Genomic DNA, 22,220 nt, shown 5'->3' with positions numbered 1-22,220 from the left:
AGAAAAAATAGGGGAGAATAAAAAAATTAAAAAATCAATTAAACCGAGGAAATTAGAAAAAATAAGAAAAAAAACCGAACCGTGAAAAAACCGATTAAAATTTTGAAAAAACCAACCGGTTCGGTTTGATTTTGGTTTTATAAGCTTGAAATCAAAAAAACCAAACCGAACTCAAACAAAAAACCAAACCACATCTAAAAAAACCAAGCCAAACAAAAAATAATCACCCCTGAACATAAGATTTTGGTCACTATCCTTTCCTGTTTCCAAAAATCCTTCCCCTCCTCTCCGAAGAACCCATTTTATTATTATTATTTTTTTCTCCATTATCTCAAGCTTAAAATAATAAATCACATTTACGGAGGCATTAAAGGCCTCCCAAGAGGATACCATTACGAAACATTGAATGGAAGTACAAAACAAGGGACTCTCATTTCTGGGGGAGCCCTAAAACTAATATTTAATAAATATACCTTGCCTTTTATCCTTCTCTTCCAAGCTGTATAATATTATTCTTTCTTTCCCTTCAAGCCTCGTACACTCCCTTTTCCAATCATCTTTCACATCCACGTATATATATATTTTATTTATTTTTAAATTCTAGACCAGTCTCCGTCATCTCACTTTATTTATTTATTTATTTTTCCATCATGAGCCTTTTTCACTATTTATACTAACTCACTGCCATACCATATGATAGGTCGATGGATCTATTAACTATATAGAATCCCTTGCGAATAATTTCTATCTAAACAAACGCAAAACTTGCTGATAATGACAGGGGTATTTTCGACAAATAGGTGCAGGAAACTGTACACGTCAGCCACTCCCTTCTAGAAAGCAGGACGGGACCTAGTCCCTCCCTTCCTCTCTCTCTCTCGCTCTCCTCTATTACGAGCCACCGAAGACCCAGCTGTACCGTCACGTGTACAATCCCCTCTCTCTCTCAAATGACCCTGTCATCTCCACTCCCTCACCCTCACCCACCACGTGGCAGACATCACACCCTTCTTAAATCACAACCACGTTTACACAAGCAACCCTGCCATATCACAAGCTAATCGAACGGCCCAAATCCCACCCGTACAAAAGAATATTCTTCCATTGCAAAATACTTACCAAGCTAACTCAAGGCGTGTTCACTGCGTGTTTGGTTCGTGTAAGAAAGTACTAACCCCTACTTGGGAATTTTATGCTATTGACCCTGTAATTATGCTATAAAGAGAGAGAAAAAATAAAAAAATATTTTTATAATAAAAAATAAGATTTTATCACTTTTTACTTTTTACTGAGATAAAATATAATTTTCTTATATTTATTTTTAATTTTATATTTTTAAAAATATTGAAAAATATGTTAGTGATTACTTTTTAAAATGATTTTTATTTAAAATATATATTAAAATAATATATATATATATATTTTATTTTATTTTTAAAAAATTATTTTTGACATCAACGTGTATTAAAATGATATAAAAAATTAAAAAAATTTATTTAAAATAAATAAAATATATTTTTTAAAATATTTTTAAAACAAAAAACGAAACACATTTACCCATCAAGTAATCACAGAAAACCCTCGCTACTACTTGATAAGAAACTAAAATCGTGAAAAACTCCTAAAATTTAGAGCATCTTTAATTATTGATTGTAATTAAGAAAAAAACATAATTGTTTTAATTAGACCTTTCCAATTCCAACCAACCACCACGAAACGCGGGGTCCATTTCTGCCCTAATAAAATCCCTATCCCTCTTCGGTTTCTCTCTCACAGTCACCCACAGCCATTACCTCTCAGACCAACCTCTTCTCGCTCTAAAATCACTCTCCACCTCTCTCTCTTCTCAATCATATTTTTTTAATGCGATAATGCCTGCCACGGACTATCAAGGTTCGTCGGCATCCCTTAGACATTCTATTTTAAGTCTCCGACGCGACCCCGTCCATTCCATGGACTCTCAACAAAGCACCTCAGCTCTCGAGCTCGAGCTCGAAGCTTTTCAGAGACAAGTCACCGAGCGATTTCTTGAGTTATCATCGGCTGGGCCTGATCGCTTGCTTTCGTTGGCTTGGATCCAGAAACTCCTCGATTCTTTCCTATGTTGCCAGGAGGAGTTTAGAGTCATTCTGTTCAATCACAAGTCGTTGGTCCATAGACCGCCTCTGGACCGGTTTGTTCAGGATTATTTTGAAAGGACTGTCAAGGGATTGGATGTTTGTAACGCGATTCGTGATGGGATTGAGCAGATCAGAGAGTGGAAGAAGCTTTTGGAGATTGTTTTGTGTGCTTTGCATAATCAAAGAATGTTTGGTGAGGGTCAGTTTCGCCGAGCTAAAAAAGCTTTGATTGATTTGTCGATTTCTATGCTAGATGAGAAGGATTCGAACGCATCATCGGCTTTGGCTCATAGAAACCGATCTTTTGGAAGACAACAAGCTTCGTCAAGAGACCAGCATCATAGGAATCTTGGGCATTTTAGATCGTTGTCGTGGAGCGTGTCGCGGTCGTGGTCTGCTGCTAGGCAGCTCCAGGCAATAGGGAATAATTTGGTTGCGCCACGAGGGAATGAAGTTGTGGCTACTAATGGAATTGCGGTGGCTGTTTATACTATGAATACGATTTTGCTTCTCGTAATGTGGGCACTTGTGGCTGCGATTCCATGCCAGGATAGAGGGCTGCAGGTCCATTTTTCGATTCCTAGGCAGTTTCCGTGGGCGCAGCCGGTGGTGTTGTTGCACGAGAGGATTTTGGAGGAGTCACGGAAAAGGGATAGGAGGAATGCACCTGGGTTATTGAGAGAGCTTTATCAGATGGATAAGTGTGCGAGGGTTATGGGCGATTTGATGGATTGGGTTCAGTTTCCGTTAACAGAGGAAAAGGAAGGGGAGGTGAGGCAAAGAGTGAATGAATTGGCAAATGTTTGTGAGGTTTTAAAGGAGGGATTGGATCCCTTGGAAAGGCAAGTTAGAGAGGTGTTCCATAGGATTGTTCATAGCCGGACTGAAGGGCTTGATTCTCTGGGAAGGCCTAATCATGTGTAATGTTTTGAGTGATGGGCCATTTGTGTTTTGGGAGATGAAAATATGGAGAATGATTCTGATCTAAGTCATGGTTTGAAAATAAATGGGTAAGGAAAGGAGATTTTTCGGAAAATATATGTTGTGTAAAGAAATGTAGGATATGGAAATTGGGGGAGTGCTTGCAGTACATGGCTGCTGATCTCCAGCTTTCCTTGCTATTGTATAATCGAAATTTTCTCGAGTAAAAATTGCATCTTGCTGTTGTAGCTGATTTTGTGTTCTCGTTTTGATCTTCTTTTTGTTAATGGTATAACATATACTCTTTTGTGTATTGGAAAAGGAGAAGAATTAATTGCTCAAGTTATGATCTTTGGCTATTACGTCTGATGGCTTTCGATGCTCTTACAAGCTAACAATAATTGTATTTATCTCATAGTCATATCCTTGGAGAATGTATGTTGCTGGGTTGATAGAAACAAATATCGCACTTGTGTTTATTAGTGTTATGATTTCTTCTCTTTCATATCTGAGATTTGTTGAGCTTGCAGGTAGTATTTTTTTTTCTCCTTTCACTATCTTGCACAAAATTGGTGATCTCGTGACCTGACGTAGTAATATGGGCAGTTGGCTTCACTTGATATCTTGCCTGCCCCTCACCCGACTTTCTATCAAGGATTCAACTGGGGAATGTTGCATCTATTGATTACCTGGTTGAACATTCATCAAATATGACAGCATTTGCTCACATCTCAAGTTGAAGTTATTGTCTCCGTGGACGAGGACGGGGATAGATCTTGTTTATCCTCCGTTTTCTGTATCTTTATCTTTTTCACAGTTCTTTTAGAAAATAAAGACTAGAGAACTCCTTTTTGAAATTTTCTTCTGACCTAGTTAATTTCCGACCACCAATAAATTACTGCAGGAACTCGAGTTTCCGCTTGCGTTATCACAGAGGTGGGTCTTACGTATAACAGGTCAAGATCCAGGTTTTATGTTAGTTAAAAGATTCGCTTGACTTTGATTTGCTTCCATATGAACTTCTTCTCAGGCTATTTTTATAGTGTTCTTGCAATTTGCAAAAATAGTTTAATATCTTGGTGGCATCCGCTGTTGTAGTTGACTTTGATTCAGTCTTATTTTCGAGTCCTTGAAAGCTCTGGCATTTTGACCCATGAACATTTTGCATCTAGAATAGAATTTCAGCAATTTGTTTCTCTAAAATACAAAGCATTTTAAGACTTTCTAGAGCTCTTTTTTTTTATTTGTTCTTTTGAAGAGGACAGTATTTTCTTCGTATTTTTATTCTTTGGAGTGTCAGGAACGAAGACCACATCAGCCAAGTTTCCAAGATATGCATCTGGGTGAAATCTTTATGCTTGTTTCTGTTTCATAATCAACATTTTACTGTTTACCCTACTTGATCTAGGAAACAGAGAAATATTACATTCTTGATCTCACCATATGAACAATCAATAAGAGGGTAGCCACGGCACCTAATGGGGACTGTGATGAGATTCCATTTTTATTTAGCCTATTAATGGATATACAATTGGACATGGAGTCGATTTTTTATGTGCAGAAACCAGCACTGAATTGCGAAGCATTGTGAGCACAGCAAATGCAATCCAATGCTTTGTTTCATAGCTGCAAGACTGTAATTCACCTCTCCTAAAAAAACACCCGTATCTATGATACAACCATTACCTTGTTGATGCTTTGCTTCATTGTTAAGAGTTCCTGAATCTTTGTACTATGAAACGAAAGCTCCCACCACACCTCTTATTCTTTCCTACCCCACCTCTTATCCCTTCCTGTCTTCTATATTCGCTCTCTGATTTGCATCCTTTTTCCCCATCCTGTCCTTCCCTTTGCATGCGAAATTGATCTTCTTTCCAGCAAATATTACAGAGCAAGAACGCAAAAGGTCACAGCTCCGTGTTCAAGGAGAAATTAACTTTATCGGATCTCTAGGATGCCATTTATACCTTGTTCTGCTGTATTTACAACAACCCCATATCTCCCTGATAAACTAGAGCAGTTGTGTACTCTAGTTTACTAGCCCATGGGCTCAAATTTTAGTGTCATTCAAGACTTGCTCTCACTGCTTCAAACACTTGAATTTCTAGCCGCACGTAGCCTGTCAGGTGTTAGGTATCTGTCGGCAAAATAATTGATCCACCAATCTGGTTAGCCCATGTATAACCTTGGGGAAACCTAGCAGAATTTGGAGAGGATCAGTAATGGCTGTAAAACCTATCAATCGTCGCCTAATTCTGGGCACTGATAATTACTTGATTCAACTGTGTACATCTGATTGCCATTTCTTCTCTACTGTAAACAGCTGGGTCTAGCCCAATATAGAGACCGTTTGGGAACGCGGCTGCGGCCGCGTTCCCAAAAAATTTGAATTTTTTTTTATTTTACTAAAATTTAATATGATTTGTACGTTTTGGATCGTTTTGATGTGATGATATCAAAAATGATTTTTAAAAAATAAAAAAACATCGTTGGCATGCATTTTGACACGAAAAGTTATTTGAAAAGCACCCGCAACCACACTGCCAAACACGCTCATAATAGATTGCTGAAGCCTTAAATCTTGTCATTCCTCTCCAATAAATTTCTCTATGGATGTTTTCTAAAAGGAAATTTCTTTAACAACCCATCACTACCTTACAATTCATACATATAGCACAGGCATGGTTGGTGAAGGTTTACATCCTGAATACAGCAGATTGGACTACCAACTAGAGAAAATAGCAGAGTGGCTACTACGATACTGGTCCTCCTTACAGGTTGGTGGCTGTCATAACTCTTGAGGTTTAATTTCTAAAAGCTATTTTTGTCCTTCCTTGGTAGAGCTGAAATCCATATTTTGTAGTTGTAAAAAACTTTGGTTTCTGAGTTATCAGTCTACTTCACTACTATAGTGACCTAAATTTGTCGAGTTTCCAAAGGAAAATCTCCTCTCTTCTTAACCTTAATACCATTTAAAATACACAAGAAGTTCGACGATGAAAATCTGAATTGACATATCACAGTTCTCGGTACAATTTCTAGATTATGTGTTTTTTAGCGTGATAAAGATTAATTTTTTAAATATTTTTTGTTTAGAAATTTATAAAAATAATATTTTTAGTATTATTTCTTCAAATTAAATCTTTGATAAAACCGCGATAACGAACACCCTGTATGTAAATGCAAACCACGCCATGGGGCTATCTTATCGGAGCTTTTTCGTTCAACCTTCCTCAGCTTTTCAACAGCTCTCTAGCAGCAAGGCTTCAAGAAAGATGGGCCCCTTTTAACAGCACAAAAGGGTGGCGATCTTTTCAAGTCATTCAACTAATAGTTCCCCCTCTTTAACTCTTATGCAGGTTAGAACATGGCACCTTGTGATGCACGTGTCTGGGCTCTACATGGACCAAATACACAGACACCACACAAGAAATTTCTAGCACTTGGACCTTGGTGGATTGTTTCTGTCGAGTCGTATGCTTTTTCAGCATTCACTGGAAAAAGGGGGTGTCTCCTAATCAACAGGGAGATTTAGTTGAATTTTATTCTCATTTCTTTAGCTGATAAATCTGTATGTAACATGGTTGTTCATTATTTGGCCATTTATTACCATCTATTGACAAATGATAGTGAAGTTCTGTTAATCAGCTGCGATGAATACAGTATCAATACACTCCAAAATGACTCCAACACTAGAGGATGCGATGAAGAGCAGGAATTCGGGAAATAAAAACTGGAAACCACAAAAACACTGGTGAATGTGTAAAAGGTTGTCAATCTAGTGGCAAATTACGTCCTTTACTTTTCCAGTTCATATAACTGAACTTTTATTTCATGCTTGGTTGACAGCTGAAAATAAGGGTCTCGAAGCTATCTTATTAGGAATACATGCTTAATTGATCGTTAAGTTAGATTCAGCCCGCTAGCTGTATGTTCCAAGAAATCTTTTTTCCCTAAATTTGTTGCAGGAACATGACGTGATTGCTATATCTTGGACACGAAGTTAAGGAATTTACCTCTTGTAAGAATGAATCACAATCACAGCAACAACCTATGTTCTTTGCAACAAAGAATGTTTCGTAGCGGTTGGACCCTAGGTATTCTAGTCCTAACAAAATAGCACCCCTTCATTCTATTTCAGTATCAATATCTTTGAATCCAGTTTACGCTTGTGAACATCAAGTCGATCGTTCTATAGCAATTAGCTTACTTGATGCACTAGATTTTATTGTTTTCAGCAATAACAAAGCAAGTAAAGCCAGTGTCTTACATATAATTCATCTTTTCTTAGCTCTAATCCAACCAATGACAAACACTACGATAGAGACGAGAATGGCCGACCCTGCAACAACAAGAGGAGGACATAGCTTGGTTCTTCTTGAAACAGGATTCTTTCTATTCGTTGCTGCTTCTTTGATATCATTTCCTATTCCATGGCTTTCTTTGCTTCCTTGGGCCTCATTGTTTCTTGACTTGTATGCAGGATGTGGAGTTTCAGCCAGCTTTTTTTCCTGATCAGGTTCGGGTATCGTTGGTTCTTGAACATTTGTTTCTGTTTCCCGCTTTTCTGATTCGTGTGATATTTCAGTCTTGACTACATGATTTGCTTCTTCTGTATGTCCTTGATCAGCTTGCGCTGATGGTTGGTTTGACACTTCTGGTGGTTTAGTCTCTTGATCCATGACAGCTTCTGTCAATTGATTGCGCTCTGGTCCATGAGGGTGTTCTTCCAACGTTTCTTCACGAGTGCTCTTGGCCTCTGGAGTTTCCAGTTTCTTCCCCTGCTCTTTCAAACCGGGAAGCTCCTCGCTTCTAGTTTCTTCAGCTGGAGCGGCCTTTTTTGACTCTTGGTGTTCGATCTCTTTCTCAGGCAAAACTAGCTTAGGTTTCTTGATTACTGTTTCCTGATATGTAGCGGCGGTGGTAGTAGAAGGAGGTTCTGCCTTTTCAGGAGTGGCTTCTTCTAATTCGCTTTGATCCTTAGGCTCTAGTTTCTTTTGTAACGTTGTATCTACAACTCTTTCAGGCACTATTTCAGCTGCATCAGCCTTTTGCTCAACAACCCTTTTATTTTGCAAAGCTTGGTCACTTTGTTCCACCCTCTTCAACTCTGGCTCCCTACTCTCTCCTTCAGGTGCCTTGTCAGCTACAGCTTGTGTAGCTTCACCTCTCCCTTTATCAACCTCCTCTCCCTTAACTTCCTCTAGCTCAACATCAAGAATTCCTTTCACCAATTTCGGAAGAATAATCGTCAAAGTCGATTCTTCATCATTGAATCTTGCCTTGATTTTATCCAAAACGACCCCATCAGGAATTCGGAAGGCCTTCCGGAATGACCGTAACTCAACCTCTTTTTTGTGCATAATCCACCCTATCAACACCATCTCCTGAACTGGCTTCTTCCCACTAATTGAGATCCGATCACCATCTTCATTAATCTTGATGTCAGTATTCTCCTTTCTAAAACCTGCACTTTTTTCACAGTATCCAGCATGATCACAACAACAATATTAAGAACAACAGGAACTTGAAGTATGGGCATTAATTATTACCTTTGAGATATCCAATAAGGGTGAACATGTTCTCGGTTTCTCTAGAAAAGAAAAGAGGACCGGCATGATCTTTAGCAATCCGAAGGTCAGTGAAGGAGCTGATATCATCTCTACTGCGGATGATTTTGAGCCCCAGTTCAAGCTCCATGGCTCGGTACAATTTTCTTATATATATATATATATATATAAATTGAGATAGATTTGTTAGTCAAGGATGAAACATGAGATGCATTTTAACGAAGCAAAAGAAGAAATGACAAGGTGGCTTTGATGCATGTGCATAAGACAAGCACATATTCATTGCTTCTTAATCTTGAATTGTTATAAACAGTGTATAAACGGGTTAAAAGTCGGTTGCTTTTGATGTATGTTATCACCTTGGCGGGAAGCTAACGGCTCTTTTTGACAAACTGACTTGTATGGCGTCGGGAAAAAAGTTTCAAGCAAGTCCTCCTGCGTAGGTTTAAAAGCTTATTTTATAAAATATGTGCTTGATTAAATTCGTTGCATGCAAACTAATTGAAAAGTAGTTCTTCATAAATAAAAAGCAAGTTATTTTAACTTTTATAACATTAAGGTTTGAACGCATTTATATGTTAATTAGGGTCATTATAAAAAAAATAAAAAAGTTATTTGACTGGCGAAATAATGTTTTCTTTGTGATTAGATAAAAAGCATAAACTTTCGCAATATCAAATAATCTCTAAAATAAGTACTACAAATATTATAATTATAATTAATTCATAAGTAAATTTGAATTCAATTGATAATTTATTATAATTTTTATATTTGAAAAAAAATACTAAATTATAGATCAATTGAATTCAATTATACTAATTAAAATATATGTGGAAAAAAATTAAATTAACAATCTTGATAATTTTGTCATTATTTTAGAAATTATTTTTTATCATATAAATATTATTATTTTTTTGTTATAAGGACCCCATGTTTATTTAAAATAGCATAAAATATAAGCATTTTAAAATTTTCTGTCATTTACTTGAATAGTAAAGAGAGCTAGAAGGAATTACTAAGCCGTTGGCAGCTTTTGACAGTCTTTCCAATACTTTTTCCCACATCGGGCAATTTCTAGGGCCAAAATATCAAAACTTTTGTTGAAGAAAGCACCGGTTAAAAGAGGTGGAGGAAGAGATGTGAAATAGAAATTGATTTTCTAGAGTTTTTGAAAGGAGGTATTTTAAAAAAATTATTTTTCATTTGGAATTAACCAGCAAATTAGAGGATATTCCTCCTGATATATTTTTTATGATTTAAATTTTATTCAAAATTCAAATCAATACAATTAAAAGAATTACAGAATTACAGGTTCTAAATAGCCTATAGATAAGCTAGGCAATTAATTTTTTCAGTTGACGTGGCTCCTCCTTCAATGGCATCGTAGATACATGTAGATTCATATAGTGTAATTTTTTTTGTTTTATCATCCATATAGTTTTTTTCTTTATTTTCTTTTAATTTAATCATTTCATATTAATTTTATTCAAGATTTATCTTCATGGTTTGTTCCCATCAATCAAGGGGGGGGATTGAAACCCTGGAAAAATATGATCCACAAACAGATAGGTTCTCAAGCGATCGCCCATTATATTTGGAAATATCCTCATGTTGAATTTTTTATTTGGTCTCCTTTTTGTTTGATCTAAAACATTTCTCGAGGTAGTTAAGGATAAGCTCGATATGACTTTTTAGTGGGGTCAAAAAAATATTTCACCATTGATTTATCTTCAAGATTTAAAACGTAATTATAAGTAAGGTTAGTGTAAAAAATAAAAATTATTTGATTAACTAAATGATTTTTTCTTGGTGGTTAGACATAAAGCAGAAACTATCAAAATACCAAAATTTATAATATTACAAGAAGCATCGTAATCAAGATAAATTACAAATTACAAAACAACACTATAATAAAAAAAAATAAAAAGAATGGATCAAGAAAAATCTTTAAAAATCATAGAAAAAAGAGATAAATACCTAAAACTTATTCAAATGCATGAATTTTAATAGATTCTAGAGATGTTTACTATAGATGGGAAGATTTTATGATACTCACAGCATGTAAAAAAAATGATAAAAAAATGATAATTTTTTAAAATTTTCTCTCTTATATTTCTTTTATTTCCGTGTCTATTTATCTTTTATGATGGTAGTTATTACTGCTTTCGTTAGGATTATAAAATATATAAAGCATGAAATATATGCTTCTAATATAATGACCTCGTCAACAAACGAAATCTTAAGAACATCCCATAATTTCATGATATTTTCAAATTATATACAAAAATAAAAATATTTACTGTTTTTCGGCCGAATTGTTGCTGAGAATAACGTGTTCGTGAGATACGAGGGTAAATATTTATTTTTATTATTTAATATCTCGCCAATCTCCCTTTTACACTGCTCGAATTATTTTCTTCTCTTCATTCTCACAATCTCTCGTTTTCTTCATTCTCATTCACCCCCTCTTCATTTTCCATCTCCCAAACAGAGTGTTCCGAGATTAGCATGTACCATGAAGAATAATTTTTTTCCGAAAGTAAAAAACTTTACCCGAAAGCCTGCTGGCGTTGGAAATTCAAATTCTGTTCAAATAAACAAATAGAGGGAGTGAAAGCAGAGCTAAAGAGGAAAGGAAAAGGGAGTGGCAATCGATTGCATGTCAAAAAAACAGAAGACCAAAAGTGGCAATGATTCCAGAGGAGGGTCCGAGAAGGGCATCACAATCGATGGCATACATAACCATCATCATTATCACTGCTAAAGCTACTTTAGACTCTTCAACTACAGTACGTGGTGCATATTATCGCCTACTCAAAACCGGTTTTTTTACACAAATTGCAGCGAATTGCTTTGTCTCTCCTCCATTTTACAGCAGCGGCAGCAGTAAAACCACACAAAATAGAGGCGTGTGAAATCCAAGTAACCCCACTGCCACCTGCATTTCCACCCAAAACCAAAAAGAACACCCCACAGTCAAACACCCCTATCAAGACCAGTCCAACATAATATACAATACGCAATATTGTTTCTACATTTTTGTGATAAATTGAAAGACACTTTACTGGTTCAGTATATACACACATGGGTCATTCCTTAATTCAGAAACTGTGCTGTTTTTTTTTTATCTGAGAAGAAAAACTCTGAAAACCTTTCGTTTTTAACTTGTCTTTGTTCAATTCATCAAAACATGGTAACAAGTAGACATAAAAAGAGAGATGGACTGTATATACCAGTTTATGATGGCCGGAGGTGGGCAAGGGCCTAATAGTGGCAGAATCAATTTCACCAGTAGGCAGAGGAACAGCAGGGTTGCTATTAATAAAAGGAATACCACCACCTTTATCTGGCATCAATGTTGGCACTGTCGCCATTGGAGAGCTTGCAGCACTACCACCAGGTTCAGGAGCAGGGGAAAAGGCTGTTTCATCACGAGGACGGGATGGCCACTGGTATGCAGGAGATGATGACACAATGTCGCCTGGAATTTGTGCTGGAACTGGAGGTGATGCCGTTGGAGGGAGTTGTGCCGGTGGTGGTGGTGGTGGTGGTGGTGGTGCTGGAGATACTTTTATGGAGAGTTTTTGTGAGTCTTGATTGCAGGATTTTAGGGAGCCATTGTTGAATGTGAAGTAGAAGAAACCAGGGCGTGATGGGTACCACTTTAGTTATTTGCAATTTAAACATGAAAAATTGTTAGCACATTTTACAGTCAGAGCTCGGAGGAGCAACAGAAAAATGGAAAAAGATCCTAAACCCTTGGCATTGTACAAAGAAATTGATAATTATTGTCATCAGGACCCAAGAATTGTGAGCCAAGATTTTGACATTTTTGTAGCAGCCTTTAAGCATGTAAATATGGAGAGACAAACATGGGATTTGTACGTTGTTGAAATTCCAAATGAGAGAGGGAGAAGAGATACCGTGTAGGAGGTGGAATTGGGCTTCGTGAGAAGTGTAGCTTGAGTGAAGTTGCAGATATTAAAAGCTCTTTGGTTCTGGAAAATGTACAAGCTGTAGTGATACTTGTGTTTGAAAACTGAGAGAAGCCAATAAAAATACAAAGAAATGTTATCAATTAGCCCATAAAAAAAAGATTGCAAGCAAGAAACGGTGGGTTTTCAAGTACTTACTGATGGAATCTCCTATATAAACATTGGGGTCTTTCCACTCTGAAACGCCATCCACTAGCATTGTTGTGGAGCAAGAAGGTTGCGAGAGTAGAGAGAGAAGAGATAACAGTAGGAGAAGCGTGGAGGGAACCTTCATTAGCTGCAACTCTTGTTTGTCCGAGAGGCAATTATCCTAAGTAGACCGAGGCAATTACAAGGGTTTTAAGCCTTGCCTCTGCAGCTCTTTAGCCCTCTGGTTCATCAAACAACAAAAGAGAGATTTTAGAAAAATGTGAGCGTGTCTGCCAGAGAGAGGGGGGGAGACTGCTAAAATGTCAGATGCGTTTGGCTTTTGATGTCCCCGAGTTTTCTGAATGGACGACGGACAGATATTGGAGATTGTGTTTTTATTATTTTTATTATTATTACTCCTTTATACAGTAAAAGGTTGAATGATTTTGTTGGTGGAAAAACTTGCCTCGAAACCATGTAAAAGGAAAAGCAGAGGGAGTGAATTATATAGTATTAGGAGAGAGGAACTGATAGAAAATGATGGAGATTATTATTCTAAAATGATTAGCTCTGTGATGATAAGCCTCTGCACTGCACATCACAGCACTGCGGGCAATAGCTATGAACCCTATAATCACTTCATCAAGGTGGTAGTATTTTCTTTTCTTGGGAGGTGGGGAATCTTTTTTGCTTTCTTCTATAAAACCCTTCACTTTTCTTGATACCAGTTCAAAATAAAATAAAATAAAATAAAAAATCTTAACTTGTACAGCCTTCCGATAACTATAACTCGTGAAGAATACCGATCAAGAGAGGGGGATTGCTAGTTGTTAATGCATTGATTCAAATTTCTATCTTCTTTTTATTTTTAGTTTAAATAAAGTTATAAATATTTTATTTTAATCAGACAAATATTACTGAATATAGTCAAGATTTTGCTTTTACATAAATTCTTCTAAGTCCTAACTTGTTGATTTTAACTAACTTGCTGTGACACTTTCTTTATAAGAAATTATTTTTTTTGTCAAGTACACTTCTAACTTTAATCATACATGTCATAAATTATTTATATAAAGAAATAATTTTTAAATTATGAATTAAAATTAAAGATCATCTTTCATAACTTATGCTAAACCATAGAGGTACTTGCTAAACAATCCCGTTTTCCAGCAACCCTAGTCTTAAAATACTTTTGTAAAAATAAATAAATTCAAGAGATGTTCTATTGCCTCGGAGACTCTAATTTTGTAGTAAAATCACTAGATAGATAGTCACGTTTTACCGTAGGCTAGGCTAATTTATTTATAACTTAAAAAGTTAATGTTCGGGCACAACCAAAGTGTTTTGAAGAAGGAAACAAATACATGACTTGAGTCCTATACCTTACCGGCTCCAATTAGATGGTTGCATTTAATTATATGATAGAAAAAACAATGAAGTTTTAAAAGAAAAGGTGATAACTATAACTAGAAGAAAAAGAACACTTGTTAAAAGGGAAAAAATTACATAGCTAGATTCCAAGATAATCAAATGTTAAATTAAAAAATTAAAAGAAAAAAACAATGACAAAATAAAGCGTCTGGAGTAAACTCGAACTAGCATGGAAAACTCGCAACTCAAGTCGTGAGGCTGGGCCAACCTCATAGAAAGAAAATTAAAAAAAATAACAACAATCAATTCCTCAATCCAAATGTAAAAAGGATGAAATAAAAAAAATCAGTCAACAAAAAAACAAAGCCCAAAAAAATAAAACACTTGCAAATCTATGGTCGTCAAACCTCGCAAGTTGGATCATGCGAACATGATAATCTAATAGAAAAAAAAATAAGAAAGATGATGAAACTTAATTTTAAAAGGAATCTAATCTTGAAAGAAAAAAAAAGATATAAAAAAGCAACCCCAAAAAATACTCGAGTTAACTGACCAAACATGTTGTCCAAGTTATGAAATCGAAATAACTCAATTGAAAGGAAACCAGAAAAAAATCATAAAGCCCATTTTTCAAGATAAATAACATCGAATGATGAAATAAAAAAAAGTTTTAAAAAATCAACTTGTGTTAACCTTTTAAACCTGTGATCCAAGTCACTAAACCTGAAATACCCTATTTGAAAAACCACGAAGCTTAATTCCTGAAAAATCAATTTTTAAATGATGAAATTAAAAAAAAATCAATTATACAGAAGGATCAAAAACAAAAAAAACAGTAATTGAGAGAATGAGGATCGAATTTGAAACAAAAATAAATGAGAGAACAACCTAGAATTTTAAATTGAAGGTGAAAATTAAAAAGAAAAATCAAATTAAAAAAGGATCCAAAATCAAAAGAAGAAGGATTATATTTGAAAAAAATAACAAATTATAAGTATTAAATAAGGATGAAATTAAAAACAAATTAAAATTTGACGAAATGATCAAGAATTGTAAATAAAAAATAAGAACCAAATTTGAAATATCAGTAAATGAAAGAATAACTCTGAAATTTTAAATGTTTAGGGTTAGTTCATAAACAACATTGTCGATACTTTGTCGCATAAACGACGATGTGCACTGCCCCATACAAAAAGAGCCCCCTTGATGCTTCCAACACAACGATATAAGTTGTAGTTTGGATGTCGAGAGATTGCATGTATTGTTGGAAGACCATGAGCTCCTTGCACTCGGAGCACGTGTAATGCACGCACTAGTCAACTTTAATTTTTAAATTATATTATATTTATTAAAATATCAAAATATCCATTAGTCAACTTGATAAATACTAAAACGCCAGGATAAAAAAAAAAAAAAAAACATGAACACCGGTTAAATAAGTTTTTCTTTTAAGGCTAATTTAGTTACTCTTGATTTTTTTTAAAAGAGTAGTCATTATATTGTTTTAATGAAGAGTGAACCCTTTCGTAATAAACAATGTTGTTCTCTCCCTGGTTAACTTTTGTTAATTTCGCAATGTTGTAAGATATCTCGGTTATATTAATAGCGCTAGATAGGATGAGAGTTTGATTCAAGATAAGGTAGGGAAAAAAGAAACGCAAAAGATGGTTTTGGTTAAGGCACGCCTTACAAATCTGTCACATACGTTGAATCAAAGAATGCAGGTCCCTGCTCCCTGCTCAGTTTAATTTTTTGGCATGCAGGTTCTGCAAGGGCCCATCTCTTTTGTTCTTCTCTAGATATGTACAGACAGCCAGGGTATGTCCAAACATGAAAGCATAGCGACAACTGAGTCTCTTGTCTGTAGCGAGAGCCTTGCATGCTTGGATCCCAAGTCCAAGGTACTTTACAAGTAAGTCAAGTGTATGCAACCCACTGTTTTCTTTTTCCTTCTTTTTCACGTATTAAGTAATTTCCACATAGGGAGTTACTGGCAGGTCAAAAAAGAGAAGAAGAATTGACGATAATAAAACAGTTTAGTTCTTCCTTCTTTTAGAAAATTGTTGTCCTGTAAATTGTACGCGCAGAACAGTTTCATAACTTCTTCCTTCTTTTAAATTGACCCTCTCCACCTTGTTCCTAACAGGAGGTTTCAGGCTCCAGTTGTGGAGGATGAGAATGGATTTAGGGATGCGGCAGAATTACCCGTTTGGCAAACAGTAGGAGAGGAGGGAGAGAGAAAAACCGCATCTGTTTTAAGAGCTTAGATCTTGTGAATCGAGCCCTTAAAATGCAAAGCCGCTTGCGGACACTTGTTAATTATTGTAATTTTCGATGTTGCCCGAGTTCTATCAACAACGAAAGGACTGAAACATGCGATGACAAGGGCTAAAAGACAAAAAAAAAAAAAAAAAACAGTAGCAAAAGTACTTTCAATTCCAAAAAGCTCAGTCTCCTCGAAGACGAAAAAAAATATTAGAGGCAATTGTACACGAGGAATAGGATAGATCGCTTCGCAACTTTCTAGTTCCTGATCTTGGACGAGACGAGGACCAATTACTATAATGCCAAGCCCGATTGAAACAAATCAACAATCATGCAGGTGGTGAATTTTCCCCACGCACCCTCTCTTACTGGCTTGTGCTTATGAAATCGACTTCATATCTGCGTTTGATTCTTCGTACTTCCAAAATTAACTTGTAATTATGTTGTTGTGCAGCACAATTATATGGAATCAATGGAAAGGCCAAGGACTAGCGTCCAGAAATTATTGATATAAAAAGTAATTCATCATTTCCCCTGAAAAAGAACAGAGTGAATTCACCAGCGATAAAATGTTCCAACACTACACTAACTGGCTAACACCTTATATTTATCCATCATTTCCTTTCTTTGCTAGCATTGTTTGATGTTCCATGTCCATTTAACATCCAAAAACCAAAGTTGCCGAAAGTCATAACTGGCCCTCGTATTTCTAAAATGAATTGTGTTTTACGTTTTCATTCCTCAGAGGCCATGCATTAGAAATGCCAGAACTAGAAAGAAAACAAGACTTCCGAATGCCCTCAAGGACCTGCATCATTATATGGTGTCAGTGCTCCAAGCTGTGAATTTTAAACACGACTGCAAATATTTTGCAGCAAAATAACCACAAAAGGTCTGCTGCTACAAGTAGATACCACCACCACTCTATATTCTGCCAACCAACATAACTTTCCAACACATAAATACAGTATACTAATCCAGCACTTCTGCCCCCCCATACCACAACTGGGGGTAACAAAGCACCGCATTGCATAGCAACACCCCCGAACTACATAAATAGCTAAAACCTTTTACCATCTATCTACCCTGGATTGAAGCCTCCTAATTCATTTTTAAGGAAATTACTTTATGATTCAGGTTGTCATTCCTTCTCTCTTTTTTTTTTCATCTCTCAATGACATAAAAACCACGATTGCTCTAAATGATGATCGGGTTCAAAATCTAATCCACTAGAAAATGAATTTTCAAAAGGATGCTGCTTTTCTTTTTCCTCTATGTAAGAGAACCGCATGAATTATCAAATCGCGCACAGACAATCTACCACTGCAAGGAGTTGACTCTCCGAAGTGCACGTCGTGGCCTTCGCTTCTCAACCACAGGAACTACTTTTTCCATAAGCTGTAGAAGCAAAAGGAAATAAATAAGTCAACAATTCAATTATTGCTAGACTGTACTTGTCCAGTATCTCCCTAACATCCTCAGCATCTCAACTGACTTCAAATGGTCTTCGTTAGTGAATGCTCACTGTAAGGCTCCAAACAAGAACCAACGGCTATAATATATATAGTTAATGAAGCCCTGAGTACTCAAAACTAGAATTATATAAGAATAAATGCCTCTACTAGCAATGTTTGTGCTACTACATAGAGTAGTCTACTTAGCTATTATATAGAGTGTAGACTATATTGAATGCTCAAATAAAATTTCACAATTGGTGTCTCTCATCAGACAATTGATATAACAGTATTCTAAAACCTGAAAACCCTCGATCACATATCTTCATTTTGCCCTCTATCTCAAACGGTTAGTTTAAACAATTATGAATAAGTGGAATGCGTACTAGTTGTAACCCATTTCATCGTTGTCTTTCAAAAACACTTAAAAAAAGGCTGTTTACAGCAATTCCAAAATAGATGTGTAAGAATAATTAAAGTATTGAGACCTCTAATACAAAAATTTCCTTTCATGTCCATGAATTACTTTATCTTCTCCATTTCACGCATTTACAAAGAATCTTGTAATGCAGCCAACATTTTAGTCCATAGGGTAATTTGGCTCCTCAACAATTTGGTAAGCAGTTCTCAACAATTTTCAGTTTTCCCCGTTTAAAATTTTGGATGCTGTCATTTTCCACTTTCCTCAATTGTAAAAGTCCCAGGCCTTTTAGGCTTCAGGAGTTCTTGAAGCCAATAGTGCTACAAAACCTCTGAACATAGGCTTGCTTTCAAACCCAGTATCCATTTATATAATAAATTCCCTCTAAGAACCTATTCAGTGGAATGAGACATCACTCAGAATGATAATGAGGATTGCTGTGTCAACCAGATCTAGTTCTTCCTTTCAGCTCAAGTATAGCTCATTAAAATACCAATTATATGGATGTATTCATACTGCAAGAATACATGCACAAACATACACCCACACCAATGAAGTCCTAAGCAAAGGCACACAAGTTCCACACTGTTCCATACCATCGCAAGGGAATAGTTTTCAACTCAAAACCATAGTTTGCAAAACTCAAAAGTGTCTGGTAGCTGCCTTTTTAACATTAATCTCAGAACCAAACACACCTGAAACCAAGTACTTGTTTTTCTGCTCTGGACAGTTTTCATAACCAAAGACAAGTACACCTTTAAAAGAACATGCATCTAAAGCACCTATCACCACAGACAGGAAATCCAAGTGAAAACAGACAGCGTCTTTTAGTAGTTACATTTCATAGTGTCTCTTCCTCTATTGGCTCGCTTCAATTTTTATATGCTTAATTCATTTCACTTGCAAACATCATAGAGTGTTATACCAGGGTTTAATGTTTTCAGTGTGTCAGAAGAAAAATAGTAAAGGAATAGAATCAGTACCTGCTTAAACCTTTCCTTGGTCCTCTCTTCCTGCACAAAGAACAGCTTTTGTTAGACCAGAGAAAACACATCGATAAATTTTGGCATTTAGCACAAGTAAATCATCAATATGTTTGAGAAAAACATTGAGATATTTTATAATAAAAAAGAAAAAAAATCTACTACATACATACTGGCATATTAGACATACAAACCTGAGGAAAAACTAAAAATGCAAAACAATTTATACTTGCTGCATGTAACTTCAAAGCATAACAATGATTGTTATAGTTAAAATTAATGCTAACCATTAATTGCATGCAAACAAATATGATAAACTCTAAATGTGTCATCGTGTGCCCATTTTATAGGGGGGGAAATGCATAATTCAACAGCACTGCGCTAGGTAGGAAGAAAGTAGCATTTTTGTAAATAGAGCCTGGGAAAATGCATTATGAGATGTTCATGTGTTTGAGACTGAGTAGAAGAAATGAAAAGGTCACAGTAAGGAATAATCAAAACAACTACAGACTAAACAGTGAGCACAGATAGACATGTAAATAGAATATTAAGATCATAAAAGAAAAAAAAGGAGCAAAGATCTTCCATTGTATCAAGCTTGTGAAAAAAAACAGAAGCAAGCCAATGCAATCATAATGTGGAACTAGGCTGCATATTGTCGAACTTGTTTTATACTATCTAAATCTACAAGTCTGAATTCACATATGTTTAGTTGCTGCAGAGCCATCCAGCATACTAAAGGGCAACAGATCTGACATGTAAAATGATGCCTAAGGATTTTTATTTCTATCCTTTTCATTTGTCTTAAGCCATTCTGAAAGGTTTTGAGAACATTAATGGATTTCAAACACTCTCAAAATGTGGATCCATCAGACATGGCAACAAATAATCAGGACATGAGAAGCAATATACCTACACTACAAGCGTAACACTAATTTGTTTAGGAGGTAAAGAATGAATTGACGATCACTGCAGCCAGACCTATGCCACCGGGTTTAAATAACTATTTGGTTTTTGCATTGTTGATACCATTTTTCTTCCCATTGCTACTGAGATTTGGACAGTCCAAATTCAATTCATTTCTTGGCTAGATAAAAAAAAAATAGATCACCACCATAAGTTTCTGTGTTGCTATTTGTAACTCACACAGCATAGTAAGACCAGGAATAGGATGAAGATAATAATGGAACAGCAAGGAGAAAGTGTAGTAAATACTAACTACTATTTCCATGACCACAAAGCTAAAAACATAGACTAATAGATTGTACAAAGAGTCCCGAATAGCAAGGCAGAGGTTTAATTAGGTTATACTCACAAGGGAAGATATATAAAGAAACCAAATACCAAATTCATAATTCCAAAATTACGCTGAAAATAACATAAAATGAATTACCTTCTCTTTAAGCAGCTGCTCATTCTCCTCCTCTAACCTCACTGCCAAAGACTCCAATTCCACTTGATAAGCCTAAAACCCAAATAAAACACCCACATTTTAAATCAAACAAACAAACACTCACAATTCTTGAATCCAATATCATCAATCAATCAAAACAACGTGAAAAAAATAAAAAATAAATCTAACCTGCTTCCTCTCTCTGGAGCGAGCAGCAGACTCCCGATTCTTAATCATCCTCCTCTGCCTCTGCTGTGCCGCCTTATCCAAAGGTTCCATTGCCACACCCCTTCCTCTCTTCCCTCTTCCTCCACCACCGCCACCACCACCACTACCAGCAACAAGCTCCACCTCCACTCCATTCCCAAAGCCAACAATCGACCCTTCCTCCTTATCCAGCACCTGAAATGAACTCGGTGGCAAAGAATCAAACGCATACAATCCTCCACTCAACCTCTCAGGCGGCGGCATCTTGACCTCATCCCCGTCCTCTCCAACCACATCCACCGCCCCTGTCTTCGCTAAAAAATCCTCCAAAGTCATCATCTCGTCCGGCTCATCCTTCATTTCCTTTCTCCCCACAACAATTTCTCTCCAGATATCATCCGCAGTCTTATTCTCTTGTGGAATTACATCACTCATATCTTGATCATCGGTATCATCTGTTTCGATTTGTGGATGAGGGAGATGGTCAGGGGATTCCATTAGGGTTATTTGTGCGTCGAGAAGAGTCGATTCGGTTGATGGAGACGCGTACACGCTACGTAGGATGCCGTCAACTGTCATTGTTGATTCCTTTTGAAATAATCGGTCAGTAGATTGATAAGCTGGTTTTGCTGTAGTATTAGTGGCAGAAGAAGAAGAAGTGGCGCGTCGCGATCGAGATGAAGTTGTTGAAGATGGATCCGAATTTCTAGGTTTCGACGACGCCATCACCTTCGACGACGCCATTTCAGGTGAGACTTGTGTGTTTTTCTCCTTCCGATTTTTCAGCTTCGCTTTAGTTTTTTATTTATATTTTGAATTTGGGGATTTGTTTTGGTTTGGTTTTGTTTCTGGTAGGTTTTGGGGTCTTGGGTTTGTAATTCTGTTGGGAACAGGGAGACTCACTCAAAGGAGATAATGAAGGCGTGTGCAAGCGCGTGATACTTTGACGGCACAGGTGGGGTTGCCGATTAGCGTTGGTGGGGTTGTTGGATTCTTTTGACTGGGTTTTTTATTACTTTTTTTTTTTATCCTGCAGTGAAAGACGGCCGTGATGGTTGTCAAGGACTCTGGAATCGGGATATCATTTGCTCTGATGATGATTTTTAGTGATTGGCCCGGTGACGCTAGAAATCACTGTCTCTTATCCGACACCATGGATTGTTGAGCTGGATCAATTTGGGCTTCTTGTTGTTTGCATTGATGCCTGGTCTAGTCCACGTCTTCTACGCTGCGCTCTCGTCACGGGCTTGGAATTTAACAACTTGAGCCCATTGTCTTAGACAATACTGATTACTCAAAAACATCATAAAGCATCTCAATTTTTTTTACTTTTCCTTTTTTTTTTTATCTTTTACGTTTATTTTTAAATTTTATCATTTAATATTTTATTA

The 22,220-nt window shown here is 36.3% G+C and overlaps 4 protein-coding genes and 1 long non-coding RNA gene across 8 annotated transcripts; 2 read left to right on the top strand and 3 right to left on the bottom strand.

Annotated features, from left to right (window-relative positions):
• Positions 1-1,759: 1,759 nt before the first annotated feature.
• LOC133692349 (protein BYPASS1-LIKE-like) lies at positions 1,760-3,294 on the top strand. Its single transcript, XM_062113217.1, has one exon. It carries the CDS (start codon positions 1,872-1,874, stop codon positions 3,042-3,044), a length of 1,173 nt encoding a protein of 390 aa, XP_061969201.1. The 5' UTR covers positions 1,760-1,871; the 3' UTR covers positions 3,045-3,294.
• Positions 3,295-5,602: 2,308 nt separating this feature from the next.
• Positions 5,603-8,120, top strand: LOC133691821 (uncharacterized). Of its 3 annotated transcripts, none has more exons than XR_009841738.1 (4): positions 5,603-5,818; positions 6,401-6,810; positions 7,010-7,138; positions 7,333-8,120. It is a non-coding gene; the product is annotated as an uncharacterized LOC133691821 (long non-coding RNA). The 3 variants fall into 3 exon arrangements; XR_009841739.1 differs by having other exon boundaries at positions 6,401-7,138; positions 7,333-7,560; positions 7,672-8,120; XR_009841737.1 differs by having other exon boundaries at positions 6,401-7,138.
• On the bottom strand, positions 7,243-8,834 carry LOC133691820 (protein WEAK CHLOROPLAST MOVEMENT UNDER BLUE LIGHT 1-like). Its single transcript, XM_062112417.1, has 2 exons — positions 8,594-8,834; positions 7,243-8,508 (listed from the first exon to the last, which is right to left on the bottom strand). The coding sequence occupies exons 1-2, from the start codon at positions 8,739-8,741 to the stop codon at positions 7,319-7,321; spliced, it is 1,338 nt and encodes a 445-aa protein (XP_061968401.1). The 5' UTR covers positions 8,742-8,834; the 3' UTR covers positions 7,243-7,318.
• Positions 8,835-11,234: 2,400 nt separating this feature from the next.
• LOC133692148 (early nodulin-like protein 18) lies at positions 11,235-13,154 on the bottom strand. The gene is made up of 4 exons (XM_062112870.1): positions 12,745-13,154; positions 12,535-12,650; positions 11,845-12,273; positions 11,235-11,549 (listed from the first exon to the last, which is right to left on the bottom strand). The coding sequence occupies exons 1-4, from the start codon at positions 12,878-12,880 to the stop codon at positions 11,481-11,483; spliced, it is 750 nt and encodes a 249-aa protein (XP_061968854.1). The 5' UTR covers positions 12,881-13,154; the 3' UTR covers positions 11,235-11,480.
• Positions 13,155-16,728: 3,574 nt separating this feature from the next.
• On the bottom strand, positions 16,729-21,897 carry LOC133692147 (G-box-binding factor 4-like). Of its 2 annotated transcripts, XM_062112868.1 has the most exons (4): positions 20,812-21,890; positions 20,623-20,694; positions 19,230-19,259; positions 17,160-17,769 (listed from the first exon to the last, which is right to left on the bottom strand). In XM_062112868.1, exons 1-4 carry the CDS (start codon positions 21,571-21,573, stop codon positions 17,689-17,691), a joined length of 945 nt encoding a protein of 314 aa, XP_061968852.1. In that variant the 5' UTR covers positions 21,574-21,890; the 3' UTR covers positions 17,160-17,688. The 2 variants fall into 2 exon arrangements, with proteins under 2 accessions (XP_061968853.1, XP_061968852.1); XM_062112869.1 differs by lacking the exons at positions 17,160-17,769; positions 19,230-19,259 and adding an exon at positions 16,729-16,739 and having other exon boundaries at positions 20,812-21,897.
• Between the last annotated feature and the right edge of the window lie 323 nt (positions 21,898-22,220).

The sequence above is a fragment of the Populus nigra genome, chromosome 4, assembly GCF_951802175.1.
Source record: "Populus nigra chromosome 4, ddPopNigr1.1, whole genome shotgun sequence".
Taxonomy (NCBI): Eukaryota; Viridiplantae; Streptophyta; class Magnoliopsida; order Malpighiales; family Salicaceae; genus Populus; species Populus nigra.
This window is presented reverse-complemented; position numbering and strand designations above follow the sequence as displayed.

What these genes read in the sequence shown, in the direction of transcription:
- LOC133692349 (XM_062113217.1), top strand. Translation starts at nt 1,872, where the DNA reads ATGCCTGCCACGGACTATCAAGGTTCGTCGGCATCCCTTAGACATTCT.
- LOC133691820 (XM_062112417.1), bottom strand. Translation starts at nt 8,741, where the DNA reads ATGGAGCTTGAACTGGGGCTCAAAATCATCCGCAGTAGAGATGATATC. An exon ending in CCTTATTGGATATCTCAAAG is followed by an intron (nt 8,509 to 8,593) that starts GTAATAATTAAT and finishes AAAAAAGTGCAG; the next exon opens with GTTTTAGAAAGGAGAATACT.
- LOC133692148 (XM_062112870.1), bottom strand. Translation starts at nt 12,880, where the DNA reads ATGAAGGTTCCCTCCACGCTTCTCCTACTGTTATCTCTTCTCTCTCTA. An exon ending in TTATATAGGAGATTCCATCA is followed by an intron (nt 12,651 to 12,744) that starts GTAAGTACTTGA and finishes GGCTTCTCTCAG; the next exon opens with TTTTCAAACACAAGTATCAC. An exon ending in CCTCCGGCCATCATAAACTG is followed by an intron (nt 11,550 to 11,844) that starts GTATATACAGTC and finishes GTGGAAATGCAG; the next exon opens with GTGGCAGTGGGGTTACTTGG.
- LOC133692147 (XM_062112868.1), bottom strand. Translation starts at nt 21,573, where the DNA reads ATGGCGTCGTCGAAGGTGATGGCGTCGTCGAAACCTAGAAATTCGGAT. An exon ending in GCTCCAGAGAGAGGAAGCAG is followed by an intron (nt 20,695 to 20,811) that starts GTTAGATTTATT and finishes TTTGGGTTTTAG; the next exon opens with GCTTATCAAGTGGAATTGGA. An exon ending in CCAAGGAAAGGTTTAAGCAG is followed by an intron (nt 17,770 to 19,229) that starts GTACTGATTCTA and finishes TTGCTTCTACAG; the next exon opens with CTTATGGAAAAAGTAGTTCC.